The 25,164-nt window shown below is 44.1% G+C and overlaps 1 protein-coding gene across 1 annotated transcript; it reads right to left on the minus strand.

Annotated features, from left to right (window-relative positions):
- LOC115145452 (cyclic AMP-responsive element-binding protein 3-like protein 3-B) lies at nt 1-22,624 on the minus strand. The gene is made up of 10 exons (XM_029686984.2): nt 22,471-22,624; nt 20,881-20,994; nt 20,473-20,713; nt 20,030-20,163; nt 19,615-19,725; nt 19,397-19,503; nt 5,117-5,185; nt 4,936-5,020; nt 4,344-4,434; nt 1-3,755 (listed from the first exon to the last, which is right to left on the minus strand). The coding sequence occupies exons 1-10, from the start codon at nt 22,489-22,491 to the stop codon at nt 3,430-3,432; spliced, it is 1,299 nt and encodes a 432-aa protein (XP_029542844.2). The 5' UTR covers nt 22,492-22,624; the 3' UTR covers nt 1-3,429.
- Nucleotides 22,625-25,164: the final 2,540 nt, after the last annotated feature.

The following is a 25,164-nucleotide window of genomic DNA, read 5'->3' on the forward strand; positions in this document are numbered from 1 at the left end:
TCGATTGCGATCCATGTTTATTTAAACAAACGTAAACACGAAATAACACAAAACACTACAAAACAATAAACGTAACGAAAACCGAAACAGCCTATGCTTGTCAACTACCACAGCGACAGGAACAAAGACACTAAGGACAATCACCCACAACAAATTCAACGAATATGGCTGCCTAAATATGGTTCCCAATCAGAGACAAAGATAAACACCTGCCTCTGATTGAGAACCACTCCAGACAGCCATAGACTTTGCTAGATAACCCCACTAGCTACAATCCCAATACATACACACCAAAACCCCCAGACAAAACACACCACAATACAAAAACCCCATGCCACACCCTGGCCTGACCCAATACATAAAGATAAACACAAAATACTTAGACCAGGGCGTGACATTGCAACTACTTAACAAGTTATCTAACCCTTCCCCTAACACTAACCTTAACCCGTTTATCTAACACTAACCCTTTAACCTAACTCCTAAACTTAACCCTAACCCCTAGCCTAGCTAACGTTAGCCACTTAGCTAATGTTAGCCACAACAAATTGCAATTCATAACAAATCATTCATTTAGCATATTCTTAACATATTGTACGTTTTGCTCATTTGTAGCATATTGTACGTTTAGCAAATTCGTAACATATCGTACGAAATGGATGATGGACATCCACAAATTAATACATACCATAAGAAACGTAACATATTGTATTATACTAAATGGAGTGTCTCAGATTTACGTACAGAATAATACACAATGCTCTGAGATCAGGATGTTTCAGAAGGTAGAGATGAAAGTGGTCATCATGAGTGAAACTGTGGATACATTCTGAGAATAAATAAGTGATTTCATTTAAATTTTTTCAACTAAAAGCTGATAGATATACAACCAATGACAACCAGTAGACTGTTAAATATCCAATATTTTATCAATAATCTATTCAGTGAAGTAACCATTGTGTTTGTAACAGTATAAACAAACTCCTGGCTATAGGAAGAAACCTTAAGAGGATCTAGACTGTTAAAGACAGCCAAAGTAAAATTAGGACCATCTTTCCGGCACAGCATGGTTGAAGTCCGAAGCAACAGGGTCAGAAGAGAGCTTGTCTATTAGAAACTAATACATTCATTGTAAATAATGAGTATTCCAATGGGGGGATACAGAGCAATCAAACATATTCAAATCTTCCATGATAAAAGTCGTCGGGAACGGGGTTTCCCAAACACATTATGATTAACAATGGCGCTGATCTCTTCCTTCCTATAATGTTTCTTTTTACAGTACTGGAGAAATGCCAGTTGTGTGGTGTGATCTACACTGGTGTGTGACCTAGAGTGGTGTGTGACCTAGTGTGTGACCTAGAGTGGTGTGTGACCTAGAGTGTGACCTAGAGTGGTGTGTGACCTAGAGTGGTGTGTGGCCTCTAGTAAGGTGGACCTAGAGTGGTTTGTGAACTAGAGTGGCGTGTGGCCTCTAGTAAGGTGGACCTAGAGTGGTATGTGACCTAGAGTGGCGTGTGGCCTCTAGTAAGGTGGACCTAGAGTGGTTTGTGAACTAGAGTGGTGTGTGTCCTAGAGACGGTCAGTAAAGCATGGTGTTTATCTTGTGTGCTGCTGCCTGGGTTAGACACAGGTCGTAGTGATTCACAGTGGGGTTGGCATTGCTTTAAAGTGCTGTTCTTGGATCTGAATATCATGGCACAGTAATAGTCACTTTTTTCTGAGTCCGCCTTCTAGTGAGCCTTGCAGAGTCAGTATGCTATTGTCAAATGTATCAATTCAAATGAATGAAACTAAAATGGATGTTATTATCCTGTCGAAAGCTAATTAGGACATGTTTCATGTCAGATCCCAAGGTAGGAACTTCCGGGAAGAGAGAGCCAGTAGCTAGTGTTTGGCATTTGCACAGCCTATAGTATAGCACAGATGGCCAGATATTGACATTTTGTAAAGCATTATGTCAGTAGACAGAGGATAGTCAAGCTGTAACATCACATAGACACTAAGGCCACGGCACAGGTTAATTCTATCAAACACCAAGATGAGCACACCTGTGAAGTTCGATAAACCTGTAGACTTGAATCTCTTTATTGCATATCTCGGACCGTCCATTCAGTGATTAGCTAGCTATCTTATATACATTTTTGCATCTGTAATATTTGTTGAATCATACCATACACCTCAAACAAAAGTGAACAGAACCACAACTTGGCATGAAATCACAAATGGAACTTTTCTTTCTGTTGTCCCTTTCCTGATGGAGGCAATTACATTTTACTCCACTCCACCAAAGTGAAAGGAGGTATTAATCATGTTTGGTTTGGTTTCATTTACCCATGTGACTCTCATTCAAAAATAAATAAGCAAAAATAAAGTTTAAACCACTCAATAGCTGTTCATGGAGTTTAATACAAGCACTGCGTTTATCTGGTTCAGCAATGCACTTTAAAACAGAAAAGCAATTTGCAGGATTAAAGGGGCAATCTGGGATTTGCCACTTGTTTTGGTAAACAGCTGAGGGATAGGGCTGGAGTAATGTAACCACTCACCAATTCATAGACAGAACTATTGATGCAAGGAGCTATTGATGCATGGACTGACCATCCATGAGAATCTACACAGTGTTTGAATGATGTAAAACAAGCTTATATTTTGGGTCCTGATGGGTTAAGAGAGTTTAAATAATCTCGTGAAGCATTTATAAATTCAATTCTGAAATAATAAATGGTAATGTTCATTTAAAAGTCCAAAAATGTATGCTTCAATCCTGGATTGCCCCTTTAAACAAGTGAAAACAAGGACATCTCTTTGACTGTGTCCTTTTTTTTGTCCCTCTCTCAGGGTCTGACTTAGAGTTCTCCTACCACGGGTCATATCCCACTATGCTGGTGGAAGATGGACAATCAAAGTGGGTCACAGAGAAGCTGATTAAAAATGCTGGTCGCTGAGCTACTCTCCCCATGATTAAAGGCTGAGAGATGAGAGGCACCACGGCAGATAACAATTGACACAAACAATCGTTGGGGTGTGCGTCTGCAGACATGCACACACACACACAAGTCATTCAAGTCAACTTGGTCAAATAAGGGAAAGGGGGATACCTAGTCAGTTGTGCAACTGAAATGTGTCTTCCACATTTAAAACAATACAAAACAGAATAACAAACAAGAAAAAAAAGGATATACACACACACACACACACACACACACACACACACACACACACACACACACACACACACACACACACACACACACACACACACACACACACACAGTATATAATATAACAGGCAAAAGAATGTATTTATTATTCCCCAACTCATAGTGTAAACAAGAGCCTTAGGCTAGTGCTGCTCTGTTTCATGATATGAAGTGTCTGGAGATGGGAGCAGAACAGAGAAATCCTGCTGGGAATATTCTCTCCAAATCACATGTCATCAGCATGTGGGCGTAGTGTGGCTCTGCGGTGTGGATTCCAAGTCACTGTAGCTATATGGCCAGTAATGGGGTCTCCCTGGAAATGGACTTGCTCATCCATGCTATTATTTTGAGACATGGGGTCAAAATTGGGCGGTCCTTGGCTGCCGTGACCAGTGCCCAGTTTTCCCAGCAGAGACATAATCGCATCCACACCCTGGTCTCCCAGGACATGGTTGTCTGGAGGCTTGGCCTTGTCGTCTGCAGTTTGGTACAGCTGGTCAATCACATGTAGCACTCTGGAGGACTGGAGGTTGTGCAGGGACCGTGACTGGACTGCAGGGGCGAGAGGGACACAGGTTACAGGTGAGTATGTATTCCAGTCATTAAATGTTGATGTATGTGTGACAGTACATACATCCCCAGTCCAACTTTAAGTCGTTAACTGTAAGCCACCCTCAACAATCTTGTACCTTGGTCTTCAGTTGTACAATTACCTAAAGACAACTAGGAATGTATTATATTCATAGAGCTAACAAACAGTCGGTTAAGATGACAAATTACATTTAAGTAATTCACAATCTTAAACCATTGATGAGACCATTAGATATCTTTGAAGTCCATTTCATATTTTATCCAACAGTTCCTCCAACTGTTGAGAGGAATTTTACAGTCAGACAGGCTGATGAGAAGAGTGCTCAATAATACATGGTTTCTGTGCTGAGGGTTGCCAGCTCAGCTCTTTGATGTGAATTGGTGGGCTGCCTTGCTCTGCAGAGTTGTTTTAACAGTGGCGTCGTAGCAGCATCTGGCAGTAGGAGTGAGAGGAGCTCTAGTCTATTCAGCTCTCCAGCTGTGATTTGAGGCAGGGGGTATGGGGTGGCAGGGCGAGGTTTGGCCAGACAGTGCAGGAGAATGACTCACCCCTCACTGGGCTGAAGTCCCCTCCTTGGCTGACCTTGGCAAATGGGTTCAGGCTGGGGAAGAGGATGATGGAGAAGGACAGGAGCAGTACCTGGGGAAAAAGAGAAGGGTAAAAATCACAATTTGCTCTTTGCCAAAGTTAATACGGTTTAGCCATTAGGGAGAGCTTCCACTCCCCGGTGGAGTTCCAGAGTGGAAGACTCACTTTTTCACAAACTGTTGTTTAGAACTCTTCAGCTCATCCCAGTACATGGGCATCAAAGTCACAAGGCTTGAACACACTATCCTTATAATTCAAATGTTTGCCTTTTCCGAAAGGCATTAGAAGAGATACAAACTCATTCATATTCATAGTGGATTTACAAGTCTAATTACTGCTTGCACTGATGTGATGTGATTTTTGTTCTGTCCAATTATGTTGTAGACAAGGGAATCAATGGTTTGCCTCTCTGGAGTGTATCTGTGTCTGTATTTACATCTGTATATCTGGCATACATCTTTCTCTCACTCCACCTGTCGGTCTCTCTCTAATTTCACATGGTGTTTGGCCTGATCTAGTAAAACTGTTTCTTAAAGTGACACTTCTCCTTACCAGGACACAAGTCCCAGTCTGGGCGGTCTTTTTGGAGCCGCCCATGACCAGAGTCTGCAGCCTGTGCAGCTGCCCCATCAGAGACCTGGGAGACACAAAGGTTCAATTAGCAAATGTTGCGACCGGGTTTACGGAGGCAGAAACAGAGCAGGGAGAGCAGATTAGTGTGGAGGTCCCTCACGTATTGCATTTCTCCAGCTGGAACACTTTCCTCTGTAGCTCCTGGTTGTGTGTGTTGCAGGCAGCCATCCTGGAAGACAAACAACAAGGGAATTTCCCAGATGAGACTGACGAGCTGCTGCTGCTTGATCAGTCCAACAAACATACTAGGGTCTGAGACGCCGAAGCTTCCCACCATTAGCTCTGACAAATTGAAAACTCTAGTCATTGGCGACTCCATTACCAGCAGTATTAGACTTAAAACGAATCATCCAGCGATCATACACTGTTTACCAGGGGGCAGGGCTACCGACGTTAAGGCTAATCTGAAGATGGTGATGGCTAAAGCTAAAACTGGCGAGTGTAGAGAGTATAGAGATATTGTTATCCACGTCGGCACCAACGATGTTAGGATGAAGCAGTCAGAGATCACCAAGCGCAACATAGCTTCTGCGTGTAAATCAGCTAGAAAGATGTGTCGGCATCGAGTAATTGTCTCTGGCCCCCTCCCAGTTAGGGGGAGTGATGAGCTCTACAGCAGAGTCTCACAACTCAATCGCTGGTTGAAAACTGTTTTCTGCCCCTCCCAAAAGATAGAATTTGTAGATAATTGGCCCTCTTTCTGGGACTCACCCACAAACAGGACCAAGCCTGACCTGCTGAGGAGTGTGCTCTCATCTTATCTACCAACATAGACAGGGCTCTAACTCCTCTAGCTCCACAATGAAATAGGGTGCAGGCCAGGCAGCAGGCTGTTAGCCCAGTCAGTGTAGTCAGCTCAGCTATCACCATTGAGACCGTGTCTGTGCCTCGACCTAGGTTGGGAAAACCTAAACATGGCGGTGTTCGCCTTAGCAATCTCACTAGGATAAAGACCACCTCCATTCCTGTCATTATTGAAAGAGATCATGATACCTCACATCTCAAAATAGGGCTACTTAATGTTAGATCCATTACATTTCATTATAGTACAACGGTTTGATTTGTCTAATCTTAGCAATTTCTTCTTAGCTAGCTACATAGCCGTCTTTGTATCAAAGATAATTGCGTAATTATCGTATTTCGTCGTCCTCCTATCTGCCCAGCAGCTAGCCAGCTAGCTAACGTTCACCGTCTACTGTAGCACTGTAGTAACTATCACACTCAACTGAACGACTTGATTAGTGTAGTGTTAGCTAGCTACATAGTTGTCTTTGCTGTCTTCGTATCCAAGATAATTGTGTAGTTTAGAGTGTGTAGTCTTAGAGCGATTATCTTAATTTACCGAGGTTAGCTAGCCAGCTATTTGTCGTCCTTAACGTAGGAGTCACTCCTAGCTAGCCAACAGCTAGCCAACGTCTACTGAATAGAACTTTCGCATTCCGGTCGCATTCCGCTTCGCTCCACAGGTAGTATCACATTTTCATTTCATTTCATTACAGTCCCAACGGTGTGATTTGTTTGATCGTAGCTAGCTACATAGCTAGCTACAGAGCCGTCTTTGTTTCAAAGATAATTGTGTAGTCTAGAGCGATTTTCTAGGTTAGCTAGCCAGCTATTGTCGTTCTTTTAACGCAACGTAACGTAAACAACACTGCTAGCTAGCCAGCTAGCCCCCGAATAGCAGCATTGTAGAAACTTTACACTCAACGGAACGACTTGATTAGTGTAGTGTCAACAACGCAGCCACTGCCAGCTAGCCTACAAAGTCAACAACGCAGCCACTGCCAGCTAGCCTACCTCAGCAGTACTGTATCATTTTAATCATTTTAGTCAATTAGATTCTTGCTACGTAAGCTTAACTTTCTGAACATTCGAGACGTGTAGTCCACTTGTCATTCCAATCTCCTTTGCATTAGCGTAGCCTCTTCTCTAGCCTGTCAACTATGTGTCTGTCTATCCCTGTTCTCTCCTCTCTGCACAGACCATACAAACGCTCCACACCGCGTGGCCGCGGCCACCCTAATCTGGTGGTCCCAGCGCGCACGACCCACGTGGAGTTCCAGGTCTCCGGTAGCCTCTGGAACTGCCGATCTGCGGCCAACAAGGCAGAGTTCATCTCAGCCTATGCCTCCCTCCAGTCCCTCGACTTCTTGATACTGACGGAAACATGGATCACCACAGACAACACCGCTACTCCTACTGCTCTCTCTTCGTCCGCCCACGTGTTCTCGCACTCCCCGAGAGCTTCTGGTCAGCGGGGTGGTGGCACCGGGATCCTCATCTCTCCCATGTGGTCATTCTCTCTTTCTCCCCTTACCCATCTGTCTATCGCCTCCTTTGAATTCCATGCTGTCACAGTTACCAGCCCTTTCAAGCTTAACATCCTTATCATTTATCGCCCTCCAGGTTCCCTCGGAGAGTTCATCAATGAGCTTGATGCCTTGATAAGCTCCTTTCCTGAGGACGGCTCACCTCTCACAGTTCTGGGCGACTTTAACCTCCCCACGTCTACCTTTGACTCATTCCTCTCTGCCTCCTTCTTTCCACTCCTCTCCTCTTTTGACCTCACCCTCTCACCTTCCCCCTACTCACAAGGCAGGCAATACGCTCGACCTCATCTTTACTAGATGCTGTTCTTCCACTAACCTCATTGCAACTCCCCTCCAAGTCTCCGACCACTACCTTGTATCCTTTTCCCTCTCGCTCTCATCCAACACTTCCCACACTGCCCATACTCGGATGGTATCGTGCCGTCCCAACCTTCGCTCTCTCTCCCCCGCTACTCTCTCCTCTTCCATCCTATCATCTCTTCCCTCTGCTCAAACCTTCTCCAACCTATCTCCTGATTCTGCCTCCTCAACCCTCCTCTCCTCCCTTTCTGCATCCTTTGACTCTCTATGTCCCCTATCCTCCAGGCCGGCTCGGTCCTCCCCTCCCGCTCCGTGGCTCGACGACTCATTGCGAGCTCACAGAACAGGGCTCCGGGCAGCCGAGCGGAAATGGAGGAAAACTCGCCTCCCTGCGGACCTGGCATCCTTTCACTCCCTCCTCTCTACATTTTCCTCCTCTGTCTCTGCTGCTAAAGCCACTTTCTACCACTCTAAATTCCAAGCATCTGCCTCTAACCCTAGGAAGCTCTTTGCCACCTTCTCCTCCCTCCTGAATCCTCCTCCCCCTCCCCCTCCTCCCTCTCTGCAGATGACTTCGTCAACCATTTTGAAAAGAAGGTCGACGACATCCGATCCTCGTTTGCTAAGTCAAACGACACCGCTGGTTCTGCTCACACTGCCCTGCCCTGTGCTCTGACCTCTTTCTCCCCTCTCTCTCCAGATGACATCTCGCGTCTTGTGACGGCCGGCCGCCCAACAACCTGCCCGCTTGACCCTATCCCCTCCTCTCTTCTCCAGACCATTTCCGGTGACCTTCTCCCTTACCTCACCTCGCTCATCAACTCATCCCTGACCGCTGGCTACGTCCCTCCCGTCTTCAAGAGAGCGAGAGTTGCACCCCTTCTGAAAAAACCTACACTCGATCCCTCCGATGTCAACAACTACAGACCAGTATCCCTTCTTTCTTTTCTCTCCAAAACTCTTGAACGTGCCGTCCTTGGCCAGCTCTCCCGCTATCTCTCTCAGAATGACCTTCTTGATCCAAATCAGTCAGGTTTCAAGACTAGTCATTCAACTGAGACTGCTCTTCTCTGTATCACGGAGGCACTCCGCACTGCTAAAGCTAACTCTCTCTCCTCTGCTCTCATCCTTCTAGACCTATCGGCTGCCTTCGATACTGTGAACCATCAGATCCTCCTCTCCACCCTCTCCGAGTTGGGCATCTCCGGCGCGGCCCATGCTTGGATTGCGTCCTACCTGACAGGTCGCTCCTACCAGGTGGCGTGGCGAGAATCTGTCTCCTCACCACGCGCTCTCACCACTGGTGTCCCCCAGGGCTCTGTTCTAGGCCCTCTCCTATTCTCGCTATACACCAAGTCACTTGGCTCTGTCATAACCTCACATGGTCTCTCCTATCATTGCTATGCAGACGACACACAATTCATCTTCTCCTTTCCCCCTCTGATGACCAGGTGGCGAATCACATCTCTGCATGTCTGGCAGACATATCAGTGTGGATGACGGATCACCACCTCAAGCTGAACCTCGGCAAGAAGGAGCTGCTCTTCCTCCCGGGGAAGGACTGCCCGTTCCATGATCTCGCCATCACGGTTGACAACTCCATCGTGTCCTCCTCCCAGAGCGCTAAGAACCTTGGCGTGATCCTGGACAACACCCTGTCGTTCTCAACTAACATCAAGGCGGTGGCCCGTTCCTGTAGGTTCATGCTCTACAACATCCGCAGAGTACGACCCTGCCTCACACAGGAAGCGGCGCAGGTCCTAATCCAGGCACTTGTCATCTCCCGTCTGGATTACTGCAACTCGCTGTTGGCTGGGCTCCCTGCCTGTGCCATTAAACCCCTACAACTCATCCAGAACGCCGCAGCCCGTCTGGTGTTCAACCTTCCCAAGTTCTCTCACGTCACCCCGCTCCTCCGCTCTCTCCACTGGCTTCCAGTTGAAGCTCGCATCCGCTACAAGACCATGGTGCTTGCCTACGGAGCTGTGAGGGAACGGCACCTCAGTACCTCCAGGCTCTGATCAGGCCCTACACCCAAACAAGGGCACTGCGTTCATCCACCTCTGGCCTGCTCGCCTCCCTACCACTGAGGAAGTACAGTTCCCGCTCAGCCCAGTCAAAACTGTTCGCTGCTCTGGCCCCCCAATGGTGGAACAAACTCCCTCACGACGCCAGGACAGCGGAGTCAATCACCACCTTCCGGAGACACCTGAAACCCCACCTCTTTAAGGAATACCTAGGATAGGATAAAGTAATCCTTCTCACCCCCCTTAAAAGATTTAGATGCACTATTGTAAAGTGGCTGTTCCACTGGATGTCATAAGGTGAAAGCACCAATTTGTAAGTCGCTCTGGATAAGAGCGTCTGCTAAATGACTTAAATGTAATGTAAATGTGCTTCAAAGGCAATTATAGTCAATGAACTAATCACTGATCATAATCTTGATGTGATTGGCCTGACTGAAACATGGCTTAAGCCTGATGAATTGACTGTGTTAAATGAGGCCTCACCTCCTGGCTACACTACTGACCATATCTCCCGTGCATCCCTCAAAGGCGGAGGTGTTGCTAACATTTACGATAGCAAATTTCAATTTACAAAAAGAAAATTACGTTTTCGTCTTTTGAGCTTCTAGTCATGAAATCTATGCAGCCTACTCAATCACTTTTTATAGCTACTGTTTACAGGCCTCCTGGGCCATATACAGCGTTCCTCATTGAGTTCCCTGAATTCCTATCGGACCTTGTAGTCATAGTAGATAATATTCTAATCTTTGGTGACTTTAATATTCACATGGAAAAGTCCACAGACCCACTCCAAAAGGCTTTCGGAGCCATCATCGACTCAGTGGGTTTTGTCCAACATGTCTCTGGACCCACTCACTGTCACAGTCATACTCTGGACCTAGTTTTGTCCCATGGAATAAATGTTGTGGATCTTAATGTTTTTTTCTCATAATCCTGGACTATCGGACCACCATTTTATTACGTTTGCAATTGCAACAAATAATCTGCTCAGACCCCAACCAAGGAACATCAAAAGTCGTGCTATAAATTCACAGACAACACAAAGATTCCTTGATGTCCTTCCAGATTCCCTCTGTCTACCCAAGGACGCCAGAGGACAAAAATCAGTTAACCACCTAACCGAGGAACTCAATTTAACCTTGCGCAATACCCTAGATGCAGTTGCACCCCTAAAAACTAAAAACATTTCTCATAAGAAACTAGCTCCCTGGTACACAGAAAATACCCGAGCTCTGAATCAAGCTTCCAGAAAATTGGAACGGAAATGGCGCCACACCAAACTGGAAGTCTTCTGACTAGCTTGGAAAGACAGTATTGTGCAGTACTGAAGAGCCCTTACTGCTGCTCGATCATCCTATTTTTCTAACTTAATTGAGGAAAATAAGAACAATCCGAAATTCCTTTTTGATACTGTCGCAAAGCTAACTAAAAAGCAGCATTCCCCAAGAGAGAATGGCTTTCACTTTAGCAGTGATAAATTCATGAACTTCTTTGAGGAAAAGATTATGATTATTAGAAAGCAAATTACGGACTCCTCTTTAAATCTGCGTATTCCTTCAAAGCTCAGTTGTCCTGAGTCTGCACAACTCTGCCAGGACCTAGGATCAAGAGAGACGCTCAAGTGTTTTAGTACTATATCTCTTGACACAATGATGAAAATAATCATGGCCTCTAAACCTTCAAGCTGCATACTGGACCCTATTCCAACTAAACTACTGAAAGAGCTGCTTCCTGTGCTTGGCCCTCCTATGTTGAACATAATAAACGGCTCTCTATCCACCGGATGTGTACCAAACTCACTAAAAGTGGCAGTATTAAAGCCTCTCTTGAAAAAGCCAAACCTTGATCCAGAAAATATAAAAAACTATCGGCCTATATCGAATCTTCCATTCCTCTCAAAAATTTTAGAAAAGGCTGTTGCGCAGCAACTCACTGCCTTCCTGAAGACAAACAATGTATATTGTTGTATATGTATGCTTCAGTCTGGTTTTAGACCCCATCATAGCACTGAGACGGCACTTGTGAAGGTGGTAAATGACATTTTAATGGCATCGGACCGAGGCTCTGCAGCTGTCCTCGTGCTCCTAGACCTTAGTGCTGCTTTTGATACCATCGATCACCACATTCTTTTGGAGAGATTGGAAACCCAAATTGGTCTACATGGACAAGTTCTGGCCTGGTTTAGATCTTATCTGTCGGGAACATATCAGTTTGTCTCTGTGAATGGTTTGTCCTCTGACAAATCAACTGTACATTTCGGTGTTCCTCAAGGTTCCGTTTTAGGACCACTATTGTTTTCACTATATATTTTACCTCTTGGGGATGTCATTCGAAAACATAATGTTAACTTTCACTGCTATGCGGATGACACACAGCTGTACATTTCAATGAAACATGGTGAAGCCCCAAAATTGCCCTTGCTAGAAGCATGTGTTTCAGACATAAGGAAGTGGATGGCTGCAAACGTTCTACTTTTAAATTCGGACAAAACAGAGATGCTTGTTCTAGGTCCCAAGAAACAAAGAGATCTTCTGTTGAATCTGACAATTAATCTTAATGGTTGTACAGTCGTCTCAAATAAAACTGTGAAGGACATCGGCGTTACTCTGGACCCTGATCTCTCTTTTGAAGAACATATCAAGACCATTTCAATGACAGCTTTTTTCCATTTAGGTAACATTGCAAAAATCAGAAACTTTCTGTCCAAAAATTATGCAGAAAAATTAATCCATGCTTTTGTCACTTCTAGGTTAGACTACTGCAATGCTCTACTTTCCGGCTCAGCCGACAAACGTTTGACGATCCTACCAGTGTGTCTGAGCTTTCACACACTGTTTCTTTTTCCATTTTTAAATTAAAAATACCTTCCGGCAACACGTCTTACCCAATGTGATACGGATCCGCTATTTGTAGACCTTATAGCTAGAAACTCCATCAGAAGCTAGCCATCAGATGCTAACCAGCTAATTAGCTGCTAGCTATTTAGTCATTGTTAGCCACTGCTAGCGGCTTTTACCTCAGACACTAGTCGCTTTTACCCTGGAAAATCAAATCAAATTTATTTGTCACATACACATGGTTAGCAGATGTTAATGCGAGTGTAGCGAAATGCTTGTGCTTCTAGTTCCGACAATGCAGTAATAACCAACGAGTAATCTAACCTAACAATTCCAAAACTACTACCTTATACACACAAGTGTAAAGGGATAAAGAATATGTACATAAAGATATATGAATGAGTGATGGTACAGAACGGCATAGGCAAGATGCAGTAGATGGTATCGAGTACAGTAAATACATATGAGATGAGTAATGTAGGGTATGCAAACAAAGTGGCATAGTTTAAAGTGGCTAGTGATACATGTATTACATAAAGATGCAGTAGATGATAGAGTACAGTATATACATATACATATGAGATGAATAATGTAGGGTATGTAAACATTATATTAAGTAGCATTGTTTAAAGTGGCTAGTGATATATTTTACATCAATTTCCATTATTAAAGTGGCTGGAGTTGAGTCAGTGTGTTGGCAGCAGCCACTCAATGTTAGTGGTGGCTGTTTAACAGTCTGATGGCCTTGAGATAGAAGCTGTTTTTCAGTCTCTCGGTCCCAGCTTTGATGCACCTGTACCGACCTCGCCTTCTGGATGATAGCGGGGTTAACAGGCAGTGGCTCGGGTGGTTGTTGTCCTTGATGATCTTTATGGCCTTCCTGTGACATCGGGTGGTGTAGGTGTCCTGGAGGGCAGGTAGTTTGGTGATGCGTTGTGCAGACCTCACTACCCTCTGGAGAGCCTTACGGTTGTGGGCGGGGTAGTTGCCGTACCAGGCGGTGATACAGCCCGACAGGAGGCTCTCGATTGTGCATCTGTAGAAGTTTGTGAGTGTTCATGGTGACAAGCCGGATTTCTTCAGCCTCCTGAGGTTGAAGAGGCGCTGCTGCGCCTTCTTCACGATGCTGTCTGTGTGGGTGGACCAATTCAGTTTGTCTGTGATGTGTACGCCGAGGAACTTAAAACTTACTACCCTCTCCACTACTGTCCCATCGATGTGGATAGGGGGGTGCTCCCTCTGCTGTTTCCTGAAGTCCACAATCATCTCCTTAGTTTTGTTGACGTTGAGTGTGAGGTTATTTTCCTGACACCACACTCCGAGGGCCCTCACCTCCTCCCTGTAGGCCGTCTCGTTGTTGTTGGTAATCAAGCCTACCACTGTTGTGTCGTCCGCAAACTTGATGATTGAGTTGGAGGCGTGCGTGGCCACGCAGTCGTGGGTGAACAGGGAGTACAGGAGAGGGCTCAGAACGCACCCTTGTCGTGTCTCCTGCTTGCCAGCGTAATAATGACTTCCCTGTTTCATCTATTGCTGTTCACTGGACCCTATGATCACCTGGCTACATAGCGGATGCCTGCTGGACTGCTCATTAATCACGGGACTCCATTTTGTTTGTTTTGTTTATCTGTCTGCCCCAGCCTCGAACTCAGGCCCTGTGTGTAGTTAACTGACCTTCTCTGCCCATTCATCACCATTTTACTTGTTGTTGTCTTAGCTGATTAGCTGTTGCTGTCTTACCCGTTGTCTTAGCTAGCTTTCCCAATTAACAACTGTGATTGCTTTATGCCTTGCTTTATGTATCTCTCTAATGTCAATATGCCTTGTATACTGTTGTTTAGGGTAGTCATCATTGTTTTATTTTACTGCAGAGCCCCTAGCCCCACTCAACATGCCTCAGATACCTCTTTTGTCCTACCTCCCACACATGGGGTGACCTCACCTAGCATAACTAGTGCCTCCAGAGATGCAACCTCTCTTATCGTCACTCAATGCCTTGGTTTAACTCCACTGTACATTATGCCCTGAATCTATTCTACCACGCCCAGAAATCTGCTCCTTTTATTCTCTGTCCCCAACGCAGTAGACGACCAGTTTTGATAGCCTTTAGCCGTACACTCATCCTACTCCTCTGTTCCTCGGGTGATGTAGAGGTTAACCCAGGCCCTGTGTGTCCCCAGGCGCTCTCATTTGTTGACTTCTGTAACCGTAAAAGCCTTGGTTTCATGCATGTTAACATCAGAAGCCTCCTCCCTAAGATTGTTTTACTCACTGTTTTAGCACACTCCGCCAAACCTGATGTCCTTGCCGTGTCAGAATCCTGGCTTAGGAAGGCCACCAAAAATTCTGAGATTTCCTTCCCTGCTACAACATTTTCCATCAAGATAGAACTGCCAAAGGGGGAGGAGTTGCAATCTACTGCAGTTCTGTTATACTTTTCAGGTCTATGCCCAAACGGTTTGAGCTTCTAATTTTTAAAATGAATCTCTCCAGAAATATGTCTCTCACTGTTGCCACCTGTTATTATAGACCCCCCTCAGCTCCCAGCTGTGCCCTAGACACCCTATGTGAATTGATTGCCCCCAATCTATCTTCAGAGTTCATTCTGTTAGGTGACCTAAACTGGGATATGCTTAACACCCCGTCCGCCATACAATCTAAGCAAGATGCCCTCAATCTCACACAAATTATCAAGGAACCCACCAGGTACAACCATAAATCCGTAAACATGGGCACCCTCAAGGATATTATCCTGACCAACTTGCCCTCCAAATACACCACTGCTGTTTTCAATCAGGATCTCAGCAATCACTGCCTCATTCCCTGCATTCATTATGGGTCTAGTCCCCTCATCACTGGCAAACGCTCCCTAAAACACTTCTGCAAGCAGGCCTTTCTAATCGACCTGGCCCGGGTATCCTGGAAGGATATTGACCTCATCCCGTCAGTTGAGGATGCCTGGTTGTTCTTTAAAAGTAATTTCCTCTCCATCTTAAATAAGCATGCCCCTTTCAAAAAATGTAGAACTAAGAATAGATATAGCCCTTGGTGCACTCCAGACCTGACTTCCCTCGACCAGCACAAAAACATCCTGTGGCGTACTGCACTAGCATCGAATCGTCCCCGCGATTTGCAAATTTTCAGGGAAGTCAGGAACCAATACACACAGTCAGTTAGGAAAGCAAAGGATAGATTTTTCAAACAGAAATTTGCATCTTGTAGCTCTAACTCCAAAAAGTTATGGAACACTGTAAAGTCCATGGAGAACAAGAGCACCTCCTCCCAGCTGCCCTCTGCACTGAGGCTAGGAAACACTGTCACCACCGATAAATCCACGATAAATGAGAATTTCAACAAGCATCTCTCTACGGCTGGCCATGCTTTCCTCCTGGCTACCCCAACCCTGGCCAACAGCTCCGCACCCCCCCACAGCTTCTTGCCCAAGCCTCCCCAGCATCTCCTTCACCCAAATCCAGATAGCAGATGTTCTGAAAGAGCTGCAAAACCTGGACCCGTACAAATCAGCTGGGCTAGACAATCTGGACCCTCTCTTTCTAAACTTATCCGCCGCCATTGTTGCAACCCCTATTACTGTCTGTTGAACGTCCCTTTTGTATCGTCAGAGATTCCTGAAGATTGGAAAGCTGCCGCGGTCATCCCCCTCTTCAAAGGGGGAGACACTCTAGACCCAAACTGTTACAGACCTATATCCATCAGATAGACCATTTCAAATCCCACTGTACCTTCTCTTCTGTGCAATCCGGTTTCTCAGCTGGTCACAGGTGCACCTCAGCCAAGCTCAAGGTACTAAACGATATCATAACCGCCATCGATAAAAGACAATACTGTGCAGCCATCTTCATCAACCTGGCCAAGGCTTTCAACTATGTCAATCACCGTATTCTTATTGGCAGACTCAACAGCCTTGGTTTCTCAAATGACTGCCTCACCTGGTTCACCAACTATTTCTCAGATAAAGTTCTGTGTGTCAAAGTGGAGGGCCTGTTGTCCAGAACTCTGGCAGTCTCTATGGGGGCACCACAGGGTTCAATTCTCAGGCCGACTCTTTTCTCTGTATATATCAATGATGTTGCTCTTGCTGCGGGTGATTCCTCGATCCACCTCTACGCAGACGGCACCATTCTGTATACATCTGGCCCTTCTTTGGACACTGTGTTAACAAACCTCCAAACAAGCTTCAATGTCATACAGCACTGCTTCCGTGGCCTCCAACTGCTCTTAAACGCTAGTAAAACTAAGTGCATGCTCTTCAACCGATTGCTGCACGCACCCGCCCGCCTGACTAGCATCACTGCTCTGGACGGTTCTGACTTAGAATATGTGGACAACTACAAATACCTAGGTGTCTGGCTAGACTGTAAACTCTCCTTCCAGACTCATATTAAGCATCTCCAATCCAAAATTAAATCTAGAATCGGCTTCCTATTTCGTAACAGAAGCCTCCTTCACTCACGCTGCCAAACATACCCTTGTAAAACTGACTATTCTACTGATCCTCGACTTCGGCGATGTCATTTACAAAATAGCCTCCAACACTCTACTCAGCAAACTGGATGCAGTCTATCACAGTGCCATCCGTTTTGTCACCCACCACTGCAACCTTTATGCTCTCGTCAGCTGGCCCTCGCTACATATTTGTCGCCAGACCCACTGGCTCCATCTATAAGTCTTTGCTAGGTAAAGCTCTGCCTTATCTCAGCTCACTGGTCACCATAACAACACCCACCCGTAGCACACGCTCCATCAGATATATCTCACAGGTCATCCCCAAAGCCAACACACACTGGAGAACGTTCTGCTGCCTGCAACGTCCTCCAGCATGACCGGTTTGGCGGTGGGTCAGTCATGGTGTGAGGTGGCATTTCTTTGGGGGGCCGCACAGCCCTCCATGTGCGCGCCAGAGGTAGCCTGACTGCCATTAGGTACCGAGATTAGATCCTCAGACCACTTGTGAGACCATATGCTGGTGCGGTTGGCCCTAGGTTCCTCCTAATGCAAGACAATGCTAGACCTCATGTGGCTGGAGTGTGTCAGCAGTTCCTGCAAGAGGAAGGCATTGATGCTATGGACTGGCCCGCCCGTTCCCCAGACCTGAATCCAATTGAGCACATCTGGGACATCATGTTGATAAATATGATTTCCATTGATAATTTTTGTGTGATTTTGTTGTCAGCACATTCGACTATGTAAAGAAAAAAGTATTTAATAAGAATATTTCATTCATTCAGATCTAGGATGTGTTATTTTAGTGTTCCCTTTATTTTTTTGAGCAGTGTATTATAAAAAGGTCAATAAATAAAAATGTAATTTTCCTGTGTTTTATATATATTTCCACACTATGAGGTTGTAATAATACTGTGAAATTGTGAAAATTATGATAGTACTGTTTTAGTGTAAGAACTGTTTGAAAAGATTGGCTTAAATTTCTGACTGTTTTGGTGGGATGCAGTTTTCACCTGCAAGGTTGTAAATTAGTTAGAACTTCTTAGGGCTAGGTGTCCCGCTAACTTCCGGTAAAATTGGAGGGCACGCAATTCAAATAAATAATCATAAAAATGATGGATATTAAACATTTAGGTACATACAACTGTCTTATATCGGTTAAAAGCTTAAATTCTTGTTAATCTAACTCCACTGTCCGATTTACAATAGGCTTTACAGCGAAAGCATGCCATACGATTGTTTGAGGACGGCGCCCCACATCAAAATATTTATCCACCAGCACAGGTTTCATAAATTCACAAATAGCGATTAAATATTCACTTACTTTTTGAAAATCTTCCTCTGATTTGTCATCCAAAGGGTCCCAGCTAAAACATGTGGTGTCATTTTGTTAGATAAAATCCTTCTTTATATCCCAAAAAGTCTGTTTGGTTGGCGCCATCGATTTGAGTAATCCACTCGTCAACATGCAGAGAAAGGAATCTAAAAAGCTACTGCTAAACTTTGTTAAAGCAAGTCAAAACACATTTCTAAATAATCCTCAGATACCCTAAAATGTAATTAAACTATAATATTTCATACAGAAAGAAATATGTTCAATAGGAAACCGATATTAGCAGGTGTGCATCCTCTTTGTCGCACGCGCATACACAAATTTCCAAGTCTGCATCCCAGTACTAAAACTCATTATTCTTTGTCATTTTGGAAGAATCAAGCCTGAAACCTTGAATAAAGACTGTTGACATCTAGTGGAAGCCATAGGAATTGCAATCTGGGAGTTGGATTTGGATATGCCCATATACTTTCCATTGTAAAAGCATGGGCTCTCTCAACAACAAAAAATCAGGTTGGTTTTTCTTTGGATTTTCTCCTACCATATGTGTTGTGTTATAGTCTCCTACATTAGTTTAACATTTCTACAAACTTCAGAGTGTGTTCTTTCCAATGATACCAATTATATGCATATCCTGGTTTCAGGGCCTAAGCAACAGGTAGTTTACTTGGGCATGTCAGTCAGACAGGAAGTGGAGAAAAATAGACCCTAGCCTGAAGAATAAGAACGTGACTTCCAAACCTTTCTGCCAATAACAGCTTGTTTTTAGTTTTCCCCTCCACACTCAGAAATTGCTCTTTGCTAAGAAGTTATGTCTTTATTTTTTACCATTTTAATTGAAAACAATCACAGAAAGGTACTTAATTGTTATCTATAAATTATTTGATATTGAGATAAAAATGGCTGCATTGGACCTTTGATTTGAACTTATTGTGCTCAGCACCCTGTGATATGTTCCAAATATCTTGTTAGTTTGTAGAAGTGCTTTATCGATTTTAGGCAGTTCTAGTCAGAATTGATCATGTCTACTTTGAATTGAGGTCTGTGAGTCCCTGCCTTATCCATTTATTTAGTGCCTATTGCCAGTACCTGCTCTCCAGACCATCAATATATTCCTTTTTCTTCTTCCTGCTCTCCTGAGCCGACTGCTTATTCCGGATCTTTCTGCGAATTTTCTTCAGAATCCTCTCCTCATACTAATAGAAACAGACAAAGGAAGTACATATTTAATGTGTTTACACACTTTGGTAATACTCAAGAGCCATAAGTTGTTCTGTGAAGTTGAAAAGTGTTCAAAAAAGTTTGACCTTTGTGAGAGGTAGTTGGCTAGGCAGAGTCACCCCCTCCTTGGCCAGCAGTTTTTTCTCATCCTCATTAAGAATCAACTCTTGGAAGGACTGTTGGGAATGCTGTGGGGGCTGGAAGTGAGATGAAAATGTTAATACAGTAAGTCATACGTACAGCATCACAACCAGTGGCCAGCTGCAATGGGTTTTTCAGAGTGAATGGAGGGAGTGCAGAGTTACACGGCAGACAGCATAGCCCTCGATCCCTCTCATTTCATGCATTGCTCATGCCAATTACATTGCCTGATTTTTATAGAATGACTTTACCCCTCTAACCCATTTCTCTCTACTCCAACACACTCACTCACCTATATACAAACAATTACAGACACACTCCCCCCAAGCGCACACAAACACACCCTTCATCATCACTCACCGGATCAGATGTGCCAGAGAGCAGTAGGTCCTTGACAGTGAGGGGGAAGCCAGAAGACAGCTGGGTTGTGTGTGAATCAGAGGAACACTCTGTCCCCCCAGTCCTGCCTGGGTAGAAGTCTGAGTCCCAGCCATCTGTAACCACACAGAGAGACGTGATGGGACCAGACAGAAGTGCCATCATTTGTCTGTGTATGTGTTGATACTGAGACAATGTAGGCCTTTGCCTAATGAATACATAGAGCATAAGAACAGAGACTGTGTTGCTTTCAAAGGATGAACTTCTGTTCCAATGTTTGACATTAACAAATTGCAATACTTAATCACATATTCTGCATGATGTAATAATGTAACTGCCTCTGTTGCTTCTTTTTACCATGAAACTTTAAACCAAGTTTTTGTTATACTTTCTGTGCTTAGTAATTTGTGCCAGCTTTGTCTTACTGATATCAATGAAGAAGTTGGCATCCAGGGTGACCTTGGTTTGTGGCTGAGGGGGGATGCAGTGGGGCTCCATGGGAGGGCTCTCAGGGCGCTGGGGGCTATCCATCTGATCCGAGTGCGGGTCCTCACTGATGCCACTGTCACTAGGAGAGGGAGACCACAGGGGGGACCCCGACACTGAGCCACTGCCACTCAGGAGGGCATTCAGGAAGTCCTCGCTTTGTTGCTCTGCTGGACACACCTGCCAAATGACATACCAAATGTGATAAGTATTGTACAGCCAAACTGGAGAGAGTGGTTGAGAATGGCAGGCTAGACATGTGAATCACGTAGTAGACACAGGTAAGGGGACATTTTAAAAACACTGCAGGATAAAAATCACAGAGTTAGATATTTCACTCCACTCACGTTTGGCTCGTGGATTGGCCAGGCATGGTTGTCATGGTGTCCCATCTCCTCGTGACGGAGGATGCCATTGTTTTGATCAAACAGCAAATCAAGCAGCTCAATCCCGTCGCAACCCTGGAACAGAACAGGCCACTTAATGACATGTTGCTCTACATTTACAACTGAGAGACAACATACAAAGAGCCTTACAGGATGGCTGTAAAAGCAATAATACCCAGGACTAATGCTTTTTATTACCATTATCTCATGGCACTCCTATCTAAAAAAAAATATCAATTTGACTATGCCTTTCAATGCGTGAGTTAAATTAAGTTGATCTAGTTCTGATTCATTTGAAAGGAGAAAAGTATAAGACTATTCCTTTGTAGGCTACACAACGCACCCATATTCCTTTGTAGACTACACGACGCACCCGCATTCCTTTGTAGGCTACACAACGCACCCACATTCCTTTGTAGGCTACACGACGCAGCACCCACATTCCTTTGTAGGCTATACGACGCACCCACATTCCTTTGTAGGCTACACAACGCACCCATATTCCTTTGTAGGCTACACAACGCACCCATATTCTTTTGTAGACTACACAAGCACCTATATTCCTTTTGTAGGCTACACAACGCACCCATATTCTTTTGTAGACTACACAACGCACCCATATTCCTTTTGTAGACTACACAAGCACCCATATTCCTTTTGTAGGCTACACAACGCACCCATATTCTTTTGTAGACTACACAAGCACCCATATTCCTTTTGTAGACTACACGACGTACCCATATTCCTTTGTAGGCTACACAACGCACCCATATTATTTTGTAGACTACACAAGCACCCATATTCCTTTTGTAGACTACACGACACACCCATATTCCTTTGTAGGCTACACAACGCACCCATATTCCTTTGTAGGCTACACGACGCACCCACATTCCTTTGTAGGCTACACAACACACCCACATTCCTTTGTAGGCTACACGACGCACCCACATTCCTTTGTAGACTACACAACGCACCCATATTCCTTGGTAGGCTACACAATGCATCCATATTATTTTGTAGACTACACAAGCACCCATATTCATTTTGTAGACTACACAACGCACCCACATTCCTTTGTAGGCTACACGACGCACCCACATTCCTTTGTAGACTACACGACGCACCCACATTCCTTTGTAGGCTACACAACGCACCCACATTCCTTTGTAGGCTACACGACGCACCCACATTCCTTTGTAGGCTACACAACGCACCCACATTCCTTTGTAGGCTACACAACGCACCCATATTCTTTTGTAGACTACACAAGCACCCATATTCCTTTTGTAGACTACACAAGCACCCATATTCCTTTTGTAGGCTACACAACGCACCCATATTCTTTTGTAGACTACACAAGCACCCATATTCCTTTGTAGACTACACAAAGCACCCACACCCATTCACTGGCACGTAGATACAGTGTGTTACCTCCTCTGAACTTGTTTGATGATACATATAACCTTGGCTGCCCTAATAACATAAATTACTAAACAAATTAACCAGGAGACACTAAAAACACAGAAACTAAGACATGGGCCCTGTTACCTGGTCTGCATAGTGGTCCATAATTTCAGCACTAGGGTGGCACAGGACAGAACTCCCCAAAATAAGACAAATCCAGTTAAGTGTTCTGTTTCCTTTGTTGTGAAGGAGCTCTGTTCCAGATTACCATGTCTCTACTGTATCTCCCTGCTCTTGTTCTGAGGTCCAAAGTTTAAACTCCAACACAGCACACCCAGTAATCAACTCCAGGGCTGTCATCCCATTGGCCAGTTTGTAAAGATTTGATTGCCAGGGAAAGACTGACAACTAAGGAAAGTCTGTCTGCCTAGACAAGAACCGTCATGGATGAATGGATGAATAGATCAGAGTTTATACTTTCCTATCCTCTTGCTGTGTTTGATAGCAGATTGACAGGGAATGAGGGTACCCTTTGACACAGTTTCTGTGTGATGTTAGTTAATTCATACGGTATAGAGATGCTCTTTATGGCCTGTCAATGAGAGCTTGATTGAACATCCTTGTAGTGGCTTCCTTTCCTCTTTACCATAGCCACTGCCCAAGCCTGAAGCGGGGTTGTTTGGTACGCATACAGTCCACACTCAAGGTTTCCAAACGGCCAAACATTCAATGACATCCAGGGATATGGTGCAACAATTGTTTTTATTCTTCTTATATCTAACAAAGAAATGATTCTCCAATCAACTTAAAGCATAGAATACTTGATATGGAAAATACATAACATGACCTGTCTGTATGTATGTTCAAAAAACTATACCGTTCCCGCATCTAGCAAGGATTCCCTCCCCCGAAGGCCCAATTTCCTGCCTTTATCCTAACACACTTACCACAATACAATGAATGGGCAAGAGGGGGCCAAAAACTGAATTACACTAACAAATTAATATATCTCAATCAGGTAAATATAAATCATAAAGGTACGTACCTAATATTTCAGTATGTTCAGTCTTTTATACAAATATGTCCAAATCGGCTCTAACATCCTTCATTAGCAAACAGTTCTGAGCTCATAAAAGTAATCAATGCACTATATGATAAGATGTATCCATTTTAAACATTCCCCATGAAAATGAAATACTGCTTTAATAATCTAATCATTATTTGTTCATACAGATAACTGATTTAAATCGATCAATTCATTCAAGTCTGACCAGAAAAAAAACTCAAAGTTACCCCCCCCAAAAATATGTAGATCTCCATGAAGTTGTTCTTTCTGCATTTGGAAGGCTCCACCTGTTGTTATTACTGGGATTCAGTTGGGCTTATGACTAAGTCCTAGGACTGCAGCATAGGCATAAATCAATAACAAACAACCTATGGGGATATTTTGATGTGTCCTCATTTCTAAAATACATTCAAACGTGTTCCCATTTTAGTTGCAATAAAGACAGATGCAAAGATCCCAGACTGGAATGGTGGCTCTGCATGGAAAATAGAAAAAGGAATGAACTGACACTCTCAGTGTTTTAATGTGCAAGACAATCTATTAAAATATCACTTTGTCAAATTCCAAAACTGATTTGTCTGTTTCTGTTCTCAAAATATATATCAGAAGGCCTTATGAATGTCATTAAAAAGTTGATGGTAGATTATTTTGGCAAAGCTATTAGTCTGAACATTTCGATAGTGACAGAGCTATTTCTCCAACGTCTATATGCTAATAAAGCACATACAGTAGAGAAGCTATGCACCATTTATTCATATTTCTCATAAAACAGATTACATTTAATTGTTCTCCTATCAGACACTATTTCTCTTCCGTCTCATGTGAGCTGTCAACGTCTTCATTTTCTATTATGTCCAATCTCTCCTTACTCACTGTATCACTTACAATATCTGTCACTCTTTCCTTTCGTCTGTCACTGTCCTGCGAGCTGTGTCTTCAATTTGCAATTAGATCACTGCCAATAACCATGATGGTCTTCATATTGTGGCAGCATTACATAATCATTATTGCTCCTCTATCTGATGGGGAATGGGTCCAAAGGTTAAAACCCTGTTCTTAGCCTGCAAGTTCCACTTGTACATTGTTACAACATCTGAAAAGCAATATAGCTATGACTACTCTCAGACTCTGGGGCTTTGGGATTACCCTCATGAATATAACCTGACGTAACCGGTCATTGCTCCTACAAGCTACAAGCAAACGTTCACGTGTTGTTTGTTTAAAGCATTCATCCAATTGCTACAATAAAATGAAGACAAGTAACTGAGTCAAAAGCAACTGTGAGTGTGAGTCAAAAGCAAGTGGATGTTAAATTGGCTGGATGTAAAGGACCGAACGACACTGTTAATGAGCATAAATGGAGATCAAGAAAATGAACGTTGAGCATCTGTTTGGTCCGAATGATACTTGAAAAAAAAGAGATGCACTTTACAGACTGAGTCAGAGCAGATTACTGGTTATTCTCTTGGTCACTCTGAATGGTTTTGAACAGTCTTGGTCTATGCACAATAATAATCAGTCTGCGTTCAACTTCTCGCCCAATCAGCAGAAGTCAAATCAAATCAAATGTATTTATAAAGCCCTTCGTACATCAGCTGATATCTCAAAGTGCTGTACAGAAACCCAGCCTAAAACCCCAAACAGAAAGCAATGCAGGTGTAGAAGCACTGTGGCAAGGAAAAACTCCCTAGAAAGGCCAGAAGGAACCTAAAGAGGAACCAGGCTATGAGGGGTGGCCAGTCTTCTTCTGGCTGTGCCAGGTGGAGATTATA

The sequence above is a fragment of the Oncorhynchus nerka genome, linkage group LG17 (assembly GCF_034236695.1).
Source record: "Oncorhynchus nerka isolate Pitt River linkage group LG17, Oner_Uvic_2.0, whole genome shotgun sequence".
Classification (NCBI taxonomy): domain Eukaryota; kingdom Metazoa; phylum Chordata; class Actinopteri; order Salmoniformes; family Salmonidae; genus Oncorhynchus; species Oncorhynchus nerka.